The sequence below is a fragment of the Equus caballus genome, chromosome 2, assembly GCF_041296265.1.
Source record: "Equus caballus isolate H_3958 breed thoroughbred chromosome 2, TB-T2T, whole genome shotgun sequence".
NCBI classification, from domain to species: Eukaryota; Metazoa; Chordata; class Mammalia; order Perissodactyla; family Equidae; genus Equus; species Equus caballus.
In genome coordinates, this window is record NC_091685.1 from 41,211,306 (window position 1) to 41,223,482 (window position 12,177).

General features: G+C 41.5%; 1 protein-coding gene across 5 annotated transcripts in view; it reads right to left on the minus strand.

The window, feature by feature from the left end:
* The window catches only part of UBE4B (ubiquitination factor E4B), a 122,745-nt gene that overhangs the window by 16,723 nt on the left and 93,845 nt on the right, over positions 1-12,177 (minus strand). For all 5 annotated transcript variants that reach the window (XM_001915315.6, XM_070260965.1, XM_014737657.3 and 2 more), the window contains 4 exons: positions 10,521-10,648; positions 9,552-9,650; positions 8,574-8,809; positions 1,135-1,261 (listed from right to left, as the gene is read on the minus strand). In XM_001915315.6, coding sequence (XP_001915350.2) covers positions 1,135-1,261; positions 8,574-8,809; positions 9,552-9,650; positions 10,521-10,648 — 590 coding nt within the window. The remainder of the gene's footprint in view (positions 1-1,134; positions 1,262-8,573; positions 8,810-9,551; positions 9,651-10,520; positions 10,649-12,177) is intronic.

Sequence of the window (12,177 nt, forward strand, 5' to 3'; positions counted from 1 at the left end):
TATTAACTTATTTTATAAAGCTCGAAGCTTCCAATCTATGGAACCGTCCTGCATAGCACGTTGAATGGAGCACTTGCTGGTGACAGGCATGGCTTCGCCTATCTCTGTTAGACTCTGTAACTGTCAAATTAGCAGAGAAAAGAGGAGCCACGCTTCAGGATCTGCCCCTGTGTAATCAGGGGGTGGGAAGCCCATGCCCAGGGAAGGAAACTCTTATGAACAGGAGTGGGAGGCCTGGATTTCAGGGACATGGGAAGTTCCGGATGAGCTCTCCCAATCAGTACCATGCAGATCACACCACGGGCCTCCCTGGTCTAAGCTTGCGCCAGGCTATTGTTGGAACATAATTCTGACTCTAAGAGCTGTTCGTGGAAACAAAGAATTAACCTAAAGAGTTCACTTTGCAGAAGGCTATAGAACAAGCGGTTATTCCACTGGTAATACGTATACTATTGACTAATAACTCAGTTAACAAGTGACAGCTAGACTTGATCAAAGGTTGCCAAAGATCCAAGTAGATGGGATAAAATTTCTTCCAAAGAATAATTCGAGAGTTCAACATTTTCATCTACCTTTCTTTTTAAAGCACTTTTCTTTTTTAACTAATTTAAATGCAATTACTAATGTCCAGGTTTAAGTAGACGCTGAAACTTCAGGCAAGTGATGAAAAGTCCCTAATCAAGGTTTAGGGCCTTACTCCAAAGAAAGAAGCTTCAAATGACAACCCTAACTTAAGCGCTTCTAAATCTAAAGTCCTCCTACCACTCTTAACTCTGAAGCTTGATAGCATACCCAAGAACACTCCCTCTTTTCAGTCATTCTGACAACTTCACTTAAGACTGTTACCACAGAAACATCAAAAACACTTAACACATGATCTCAGAAGAGTTACAGATTTTTTCTTTACGTATCCCATCCCCAAAGTATCTTGGCAAATCTAAAGTTCAGCAATATCTCAAAAGCACAGACATTTAGATAACCCTGCTTACATTTAGCAGTACCATCTGGAAAACTTAGAGGAGGCTGAGCCCAAGCAAAGAGTCAACAAGAACCCAGCTGTGAAAGCTTTTAAGCAGCCACTTTACCTGTGATTTGCAAGAGAGCACACTGTGACGTTAGGGGCCCAATACTCACTTGAACTCTTCCATAAAGGTGCCATGGTGAGCTATGTTTTGCCAAAGGCTTTTAAAAATGGTGCTAATGTGATAGCGAATGGTGAACTTGTCATAGAACTCGCTGGTGGCTCCAGTATGCTCAACATCTACAGAAGAAAGACAAAGGGATTGAAGGATATATACTTTCTTAACCTTTCTAAAAGCAGTTATTGCTGCTACAATGTTACTGAGTGAATACAAATCTGAAAATTCAGAGTTGAGATAAAAATTCACCTATATCTCACATGTAAGGCAGGAGAGAAATTATGAGGTGGTTTTGAAAACAAAAGTTTCACAATCAAGGTCTGGCAATGACACAGCCAACCAGACAGCTAGAAAATGGCTTGGCATCCTTGAGGCAGCATCAACTCACCAAGGACCAGAAGCTGAATTATCATACCTCCCCCAATTTTAAGTTATTAATTTATAGAAATTCCATAGCACTGTTTTTTTTTTTTGGTGAGGAAGTTTGGCTCTGAGCTAACATCTGTTGCCAATCTTCCTCTTTTTACTTGAGGAAGATTGTCCCTGAGCTAACATCTGTGCCAATCTTCCTCTATTTTGTACGTGAGATGCTGCCACAACATGGCTTGATGAGCGGTGTGTAGGTCTGTGCCTGGGATCCGAACCTGCAAACCATGGGCCACTGAAGCAGAGCACAAAAACTTAATCACTATGCCACTGGGCTGGCCCCATCCACAGCACTTTAAATGAGCATCCCTGAGCAGAAAGAAAATTGGGTTAAATTCTATTAAGGGCCAAGTGCTTATTAAAGTGATTATTACTGTAAATATTAAAGTGTACAACCCGAAAATAAATAAAATAAAGTGGCTAGTATTTTAAATACTTTTGTCTTAGGGACATTTTCAAACATGTACCACAACAGAGAAAAGCAAAGTGAGTCCCCACATACTCATCACTCATTTACCAATTACCAACATCCATGTACCCATTAAAATGGAGCAAAGATCAAACTTAGTTGTCCAAACGACAAATAGCTTCAGCATGAGAAATTCCTGAATTCATGACAAATTTTAAAGAGAGGAAAAACTGTCAGGTAAAGACGATAAGGCTTAAGAAACAGATAAAAAAGTAAAATAAGATGCCGTTTTTCACCTATTAAATTGGCAGACGTTACAAAAATGACAATACTAAGTGCAGATGATGATCTGGGGCAACAAGCACACTATAAATGCAGGTGGGAAAGAATGGTGAAGGTAATCTGACAAAATGTATCACAAGCCATCAATAGGATCATCTCTTTGACTCACCAATTCTATTCATGAAAATACGGACAGATGAACGGATAAAGAAGACGTGCTATACATACAATGGAATGGTATTCAGCCGTAAAGAAGAATGACATCTTGCCATTTGCAACAATATGGATGAACCCTGAGGGTATTATGCTAAGTGAAATAAGTCAGACAGAGAAAGACAAATACTGTCTCATCTCACTTATATGTGGAATCTAAAAACAAAACAAAAAAACCCTACCAACCAAGCAATCAACCAACCAAACACCAAGCTCACAGATACAGAGAACAGACTGGTGGTTGTCAGAGGAAGGGGTTGGGGGCGGGTGAAATGGGTGAAGGGGGTCAAAAAGTACAAACTTCCAGTTATAAAATAAACAAGTCATGGGGACTACAGTGAATAATATTGTACTGCGTATTTGAAAGTTGCTAAGAGTATATCTTAAAAGTTTTCATCACAAGAAAAAAAATTAAACTAGACTTATTGTGGTGATCATTTCACAATGTACACAAATATCAAAGCATTACACTGAACACCTGAAATTAATATGCTATATGTCAATTATACCTCAACAACAACAAAAAGCCAGAATCTCTTTTTGAGTGACTAAAAAACCACCCAAAGAGCCCCCCCATACAGGCATGTTCAAAGACTGATCTCCAAGGATACTCGCTAAAGTATTATTTATATTAGAGAAAAAAATATAATAATCCAAATGCCCAAGAGAGAACACAGAAAAATAATTGTGATACGTTAAGTAAAAACCACAGGTTACCAACAAAATATACAGTTTGGGTCCAATCATATTGGAAAAAAAAAATACACACACACACACATATGTATAATATATAAACTGGAAAAATACAGAGCAAAATGTTAACAAATTCTCTCTTGAACGCAGAGATTATCAATGATTTTTATTTTCTTCTTGGTATTTTCTATATTTCCTAATGAACACATATTTTTTTGTGACTATAAAAAAATAGCTATTTAAAAATAAAAGGAATAAGATAATTAACACCTATCATACAAAGACCTGAAAGCACTTATGTATATCCATTTGGTCAATGTTTCTTTAAGATGAACTAAGTGTCATTTTATTAATTGTATAAAAGTGTGAACTAAAGTGTGAAGAGCCGATTTAGCAGAGTCTACAGGACACAGATCCCGAGGGGCTGACACAAAGCCTCTTATATCCTCAAAATTGCCCATAATACCTATGCCGTATGCCAAACACAGCAGAGGCTAAGTAACCCTACTTAACTTATTCCGCATCAAAATACATCTCTCTTAATGTTTTTTTCCCTTTAAATTCACTCCTAACGTTCCCTCAAAACCGCATCAGCCCAAGCTCAAATTCCTAAGTCCTAGTTCTGAGAGTGAGCCAGCCCTGGGGGTCTAGTGGTTAAGACTCCACGATCTCACTGCTGCAGCCTGGGTTTGTTTTTAGGTCAGGGAACCGCATCAGCCGCCTGTCAGTTGTCCCACTGTGGCAGCTGCGTGTTGCTGTGATGCTGAAAGCTATGCCACTGGTATTTCAAATACCAGCAGGGTCACACATGGTAGACAGGTTTCCGTGGAGCTTCAAGACTAAGACAGACTAGGAAGAAGGACCTGGCCACTCACTTCCCAAAAACTGGCTGTGAAAACCCTATGAATAGCAGCAGAGCACTGTTTGATAGTACGCCAGAAGATGAGAGGACGGCGTAAGAAGACAGGGCAGGGTTCTGCTGTGCTGGACTCAGGGCTGCTAGGAGTCGGGATGGACTCAATGGTACTAACAATAAAGCTCTAAGAGGCCTGGGATAAAAATAAGACCCCTGCAGAGCTCACTACTCTCCTCACTCACTGGGCTCCCACCTTGCAGGTCTTCTTGCCTGATTCATTAAGCTGCCACAGGCCACAGGGCCTTTACACTTGCTGCCCCCTTCCTACTGCCTTGTGGCCTACCACCTTGAGATCTTCTTATGGTTCACTCTTTTGTCTCATTTTCAGTGTTATTCCAAAGTCATCTCCTCAGAGATTTTCCCTGACGACACACGTGTCTTAAAGTAGCACCATGCCCTCCTCCCACGCTCACTGTGTGAAAGTATCTTATTTATGGGTCTGGTGTCTGTCTCCCAACGAGAACGCCTGACCAGGAGGGCAGGGATTTTGGTATCTTCACCGCTGGGCCCCAGCATCAAAAGCAGTGCTGACACACAGTAGGAGCTTCACAATTATTTGTTGAATTAGTGACTGAATCTACTTGGGCTAAGGCTGGCTTGGCTGAGTCAGATCAGCTCGGGGAAGAGGAGTCTTGAAATAAGTCTTGGTTATCAGTGTTCTCCCAAGTTCTGACAGCTGGTCCTTAAGGATCTGACTGCTGTGACACAAATAAAACACTCTTATTTTGAAACTTAATTTTATGTTTGAAACAAAAATTGGATCTTGAGAATTTTCTAAGCTACAATACTCTTTGAGGGTGGAAAAGAGGAGCTTGTTCCAGACACCCATCTCTACTTCACGTCTGAGAGTCAGACACGTTCAAGAGTCAGGACTGAGCACGGATTCGACGGACATGTGGGGAGTGTCTGTGACGCCCCCCTGCAGGGGCCTCTCGGCGCCGGGCCCTTGGTAACGGGAGGAGGAACAGCGCAGCCCTCAGGAGCACCTGTGCTCAAGTCCAACTGCTGAGGTTGCTGCCCCTTGCTAGCTGCTGACCTTCAGCAAGCTTCTTGACCTTCCTAAGCTCCAGTTTCCTCATTTGTAAAATGGAGATATTTATAGCACCCATCTTGAGGACTCCTGTGCCGATTAAGTGAAAGGATTAGTAAGTATTCAGTAAGTGGTGGCTATTATTAGCTCGGGTATCATCTCTCCATGACTACAGAGGTGGTCCAGGGCCAGAGGGCACACTGCTTGGTGGCAAAGGGGAAACAGAGAACAACACCCACCCCTGGCTCCTGGGACCTTACCCGCCAGGCCCCACTGGGCTCAGCCCCATTCCACACGCCTACACACACCCCTGTCCTTCATCCTGGAGCCACAGTGACCCGCCCAGGGCACCAACTGAGTACAAAATGCGTTTCAGTAAACATTTTTTGTTTTTAACAGTAACAATACATGTTTACTGTAGAATAATTAAGAAGTTCAAATAATTTTGAAAAAAGAAATTAAACTGTTCACAATTCTACCATTCAAAAACAACCAACTCACTGTTAATACTTTGGTGTATATTCTTCTATACCTTTTTCTATCACATGTGTATTACCAAAATGTAGTCATACTTTAAATATTGTTTCATTACTTGGCATTTTTTTTAACTTTTTATTACTAAACCACTTAATGTAAATAACACACTATTTTTCATGGCTCATATAGATCCCCTGTATGGACAAACTATAATTTACCTAATTTATCCACAGTTGGCAGAAATTTAAGTTGTTTTAAATATTTTCACCACACTCATTATAAACAATGCTGTGGTGAATACTGTAATAAACATTTATATACATTTATAATTATTCCCATACAATAGATCACTAGAAATTAAGTTTAGATGTAAGAGGGCTTGTTGGTCATTTAGCTGCTGTCTCTCAGCCCCAAATCCACTTTCTATACTTGGCTTTGGGGATGCTGTGGCTGGGACCCTGTTTGCCAGCAAGCCCTGTTAGGTTTGCCAACAGGGGGTGCTGCAGAACTGGAAACAGGAGGGAGAAGGGCCTTGGACCTCTGGTTGGTTTGCTGCTCCTGTCAGCGAGGATTCTCTGGCCCAGCAGCAGCAGCTGGTTCCAGTTCCTAGCTTGGTTCCACACTCGCAGGACAAGCAACCTTGCTTGACCTCAGAGACACCAGCACCAGCTGGCCAGTGTCCTTCCCCAGAGACCTGGGTCCCAGTTCTATCCAAGTCCTTATTTGAGCTGCTAGATTCCAATAACCCCAGCCTCCTCCCCTGGACCCCCAGCCCCAGGGACAGGTGATAGCTGCTTCCCACACCTATAATCTGTGTTACCCAATGTTCCTACTTGCATTTTCTGTCTTCCAATACCTATCTGACAAGCTCCTTATATTAAATTCTCTCTACTAAAATAACTGGCATGTTTCTGTTTTCCTGACTAGACCTTGATTGATATACAGGATATAAAAAACTTTAAGGCTTTTAGGTACGGACTGCCAAACTGCCTTCTAGGAAGGCTTTATCAATTTACATTCTCACAGAGTTTCATAGCACTACTTCTGCACCAAGATCTACAGGGGGATGAAATAGGCTTTTGCAGGTTAGTTTATTTCTCTACAACCATGTCAGCAGTAGGTATTCTCATCTTAAAAGTGAGTCTGACAGGAGAAAAGAGGTACCCTCACCACTATTTTAAGAAATGCAGAATTATCTGCAGTTTAACTATGCCTGATATGTGCAAGGCACCATATATATAATGCACCATTGGTACCTGAATGACAGATGGTTATTCACTACTAGAGCTAAAAGAGAAAAGAGGAGAACTGGGGAGCCAAGAAGGGGCCTTTGAGCCAGGAGTGTTCTCTGCTGTTGCCAAAGTGAGGATGTTAACAAAACTTCAAAGGGCTTATGTACTTGCTTTAGGTTTAAGAGGATATAGGTAGGCTAAGGGAAGGAGAGAAAACTCTTAGAAGATGCCACAAAATAATAGTGACAAAAGAAAAAGAAGGTAGACAGAGTCCTGGACCCCCTAAAAGTGAAGAGAGAGATGACAGCACCAGCCTGAAACGAGCAGGAGCAGGTCTTGACTGACAGGGAAGGGATGGCTGTCACGGAGCACAGACGGATCCCCAAACTGCTGTTGCTGCTGTGAACAGCAAGGGAAGGTGCTCCGGGCGGCCAGTGCCTCTTCCAAGGGCTCAACGAGCACAGTCTACTAGATGTCAGACACTTACTGTGGGCCCAGAAGGTACCAGGTTCAACAGAAGACAAGACAGACGAGACACACCTCCTTTCCTGAGAAATATATACACCAGAGGGAAAATGTTCCATTTGCACAATCCTGTGCCTTCCGTAGAGGACAGGTGAATAGGCCCCATAGGTAATCAGCTTTATGAAAACACATTCGCAGTTCAAAAGCCAAATTAAAAAAAAAAATGAAAACTTGGAATATAATTCAACAAGAAGAGGAAGAGCTCCTTGCAGAGTGTGTGATGTGTTTTCAGAGCCTGGCAAATAGTAGGCACTCAATAAATGGGTAGAATTAGTGAATGAGTGCAGACTCCCAGAGATCCTGAGTCCACTGGTTTGAGGGGGGGGCACCCAAAACAAGCATTTTTAACAAGCTCCCTGTTTTACCCACAGTTTTGAAACTCTGGGTTAGTAAGGTGGTGTGAAACTAATGCCGTAAGTTCAAAGTTAAAATGAACCAGCCCTGATGGCCTAGTGGTTAAAGTTCGGCACACTCCGCTTTGGTGGCCCAGGTTTGCTTTCCCCAGGTGTGTAACCACATCACTCATCCGTCAGCAGCCATGCTGTGGTGGCGGCTCACATAGAAGAACCAGAAGGACCTACAACTAGAACATACAACTCTGTACTGGGGCTTTGGGGAGGAAAAGAAAAAAAAGAGGAAGATTGGCAACAGATGTTAGCTCAGGGCGAATCTTTCCCAGCAAAATGAATGAGGTAATTTCAGTTAAAAACATCAAGTTGTGCTGCTGATATCAAGTGGATCTCAGTATTACCAATCTGACTTTCAACGGATCCTGCTGAATCACCAGGGACCAGTATGTAGAATGGTCAATGTAATATTTCCACAACTCAGGAAAAATAACCAACAGTACATGCTCTGTTGGCAGTTGGTTAGTAGGTTATACTTATAAGCGGACATCAGGGGGCCGCCTCAGTGGTGTAGTGGGTAAGTTCACAAGCCCAGAGTTTGCAGGTTCAGATCCCAGGCGTGTACCTACATATCGCTCATCAAACCATGCTGTGGTGGCAAAATAGAGGAAGACTGGCACAGATGTTAGCTCAGTCACAATCTTCCTCAAGCAAAAAGAAGAAGACTGGCAACAGATGTTAGCTCAGTCACAATCTTCCTCACCAAAAAAAAAGAAAGAAAGAAAAAGAAAAAAAGTGGACTTCAGGATTTTAGGTAACAGTTTAGAGTAACTTTATCCACTGGCTTTAGACAACCTTGCCCACCTGTGTACCCAGGAACCTACCTGTATAAAACTTCATCAGGGAAGGGACCAACAATTTGGTGGAGAGAGGATGGTTCTCAATCATTTCGAAAAACTTCTGGGTTCGTGGCTGAACAGCAGGATTGGTCATAAACATGACTTCTACCAGTTTGGCCACGAGATACGGATTTCGGATGTAGTTCTGGTTACACAACATCACAACGAGGAACATCACAATATCCTGAGTACAGGGCTCATAAAGCACCTGAGGAGAGTATCTGAAGAGGCGAGAAGAGCAGGAAATAAAGCTCTGAGAAACTCAACTTGGGGGGATGCTGGTGTCATTAGTGGGAAAGGGGACAAACAGGTCTAGGAGCCAGGATACTAAATTCCCTTTAACTTGCTGAGTTTAAAGGGACTGTTTACATCATAACTAGATAAATTTAAAACCTATTGCATCTATTGGCCATAACATGCTATATTTTAGAAAGTAAAGCAAAGCTTTGATTCAATCATAAAGTGAATTTCACATAAGATCTTCACTACCAAAAAGACTTAAAAATTTTTGATGGAGTTGTTTTAATTTAAAAACAATCTCAAGTATCAGTAAAACTCAAACCATTTCTTTGTAAGCTCTCTCCAATTTTACAATTGAGAAAAATTTTGGTACAAAATATAGACGTGGGTATTTTTGGCTTTTGAATGTTCACGCAGATATTTATAAACTGTTTGCTCCTTCTGTTTCTCAGAAACACATACTCGATTATTAGAAATCCAGCTCAATTTTCACAGAATACATATTATCAGCATTGTTAATCCTGCTTCTGTCTTTGAGATATTATTGGAATTGGCGTGGTGCCACAGTTGGGTTTATTTTTCCGGTCTCCAGGCAGCATTCTGTTAAAGCAGTTGTATAAAATTCCATGAATAAAATGGAGGTTTGTGATACAGTTTATAATATAATGCACATATTACATATAAAAATATATTAGGACTGTGCAATATGTTAAAGGTACTTACTGTACAATAAAAAATAAAAATTCAGCAACATCTTCTACATAAAACTCAGGCAATGCTGCAAATACCTTAGGGACGTCTGAATTTAAAGGCAGTGTTACACTGTCAAAGAGAAGAAAAGCACAAGTCACAAAACACTGTTATGGCACATCAAACTACAAGAAATATGGCACTACCATTCCAAATAAGCACTTTATTTGGGGAAAAACCTCACCCTATAAAACAACTATGAAAAAGTACACAGGCAAAGAAACCACAACCAAAAATGAACAGGGAATAGTGAATTCAGCAGATATGCTAGGGTGTGTGTGAAATGTTTTCCCTTCCTTGATTTCCTGTTAAGGCTAATAAAATGGGAAGGAAATAAAAGGGTCATATTTGGTCATTTTATGCAACTCAAACAGTTTGAGACAACAGAGCTCCACATATACTTTAAATACTTTCCACTCCTGCAGAAGGCTTGGGCCAACCCCACCAACATCGTGATCCAGAGACTTCATAATCACAATAAAATAATAATAATAATAATAAATAAAATAAAAATGGCTGCCTGGAGGAGACATGCAGTTGATGATGGAGATCAACAACGTTCCCAGCTCCTTCTCCGAATTGGCTAAGTATCTTCCTGGACCCCATGCTCAGGAGGACCTAATATCCAGTTATCTCCACCTTTCAGGTTCCCATTTATAGCTTTCCTTTTCTATCAATCAAAGATTTTATAGCCGATTTTTAAAAAGTACTATGTCAAAATTAAAACAACAGTGTTGATGTTCCCTCATTACTGTAACTAATTACAGGGAAAATATTAAAAGTACTAATTTCATAGTGTCCATAAGTACAATCTGGAAATTTAAAAATGAATTCTTGATAAAGTAAGGGTTTTGGTTTTAGTTATCAACTTTGAAGAACCATAAAGACAACGCAGCCCAGACGAGTAGAGACAACGAGGTGAAGCGGAAAGAACACACTCACTCGGGGTAGGCAGGGTCCAGGATGCGGAGCAGCAGCTGAATGAGAAGGCCATAAAAATTCAGACATCTTCTCAGGAAGCTCTCGTCAAGTAAACCAGCGTCAGCACAGGCCTTGCATCGTACCAGTTTCTGTGGAAGTAGGTATGTCCCCACCCAAGGTTAGTCGGCAGCTGAGTACCTGCGGTGTGACCGGGCAGGGGATGGGCCAGGAGCTGGAAGTCTAGGTTCTAGGGCTCGAGAGCTTCACCTCTAACTAGCTCTAAGATGCTGGTCATGTGTCAAGAGCTTTCTTTGTTCTAAGAAAAACAAAAGTGATGCCATGCAAACCACGGGGCACCAAGCCCAGCACACAGTTAGTGCTCAGAGGCAGGTTATTACCGTCCTTTTTAAATAACTTGACTGGGAAGGGGGTTGCCAGGGGAGGCCCTTTGGGGCTCAGGGGTAGTTAGTGGGAAAAAGCCAGACAAATCTGCATCGGAATTCTGGGTCACAACGTAGGAGATGCCCTTGGGCAAAATGCTTGTCCACTAAGGATCTAACACCGATCTCAGAGGATGGCTGTGAGAATTAAACACACACACGCGCACACAGTGACATATACATTTAAACAGTTTACAGACTCCTTGAAACAGACCCATGGAGTAGTTAGGGGGTGTACAGACCTCAAGTAAGAGCCCCTGGTTTACTCTGCATTTTGAAGAGGTCTAGTATATTAGTAAATAAAACTGAAATCTTAACTTGTACCAGAAATCTAAGTCAGGTAACATTCCCATATATCATCTTACTGATCAACAGAAAACACTATCAGCTAACATTCAGCTTTATAATTTGAAGATAAACCTAAGAAAAATGCATACATTTGCTATCTGTGCTTCCCTTGTTCAACTTCAGAAAGCATTTGTTTCTCTCTCTCTTTTTTTTTTTGGTGAGGAAGATTGGCCCTGAGCTAACAACTGTTGTAAATCTTCCTCTTTTTGCTTGAGGAAGATTGTCGCTGATTTAACATCTGTGCCAACCCTCCTCCACTTTGTATGTGGGATGCTGCCACAGCATGGTTTGATGAGCAGTGTGTAGGTCCACGCCTGGGATCTGAACCCACAAACCCCAGACTGCTGAAGCAGAGCGCGTGAACTTTACCACTAATGCCACCGGGCCGGCCCCCGCATTTGTTTTTAGCTATGTCTCATAAGCAGAAATCTTCCCATCTATAGTTAGGTTCTGTGAGATGGATCATTTTCAACTAAAAATGAAGAGTGAGGAACACAGGAAAGAGATTTTTCTACTACCACAAACCTACTTTTTTTTTTTTTTAAACAACTGTTGCTAGTCTTCTTTTTTTTTCCTTCTTCTTCTCCCCAAACCCCCCCAGTACATAGGTGTATATTCTGGCTGTGAGTGCCTCTGGTTGTGCCCACAAATCTACTTTGTCAAACATCACAAAAATGCATGGCTGTATATACTGGAGTGTGTATGTTTTGGGGTGCAGGGTTGGGGGGTAGCAGTTGGGGAAGATCTTGCACCAGGTAAGGTGATGTTAAACTGTGGATGAAAAAATCCATTAAGAATGCATGTTATCACTGGCATAAAATATATGCATATCCTGTCTTGAGAATTAAATATTCTATATAGATACATGCAAAGTATCAACAAGTTTTTAA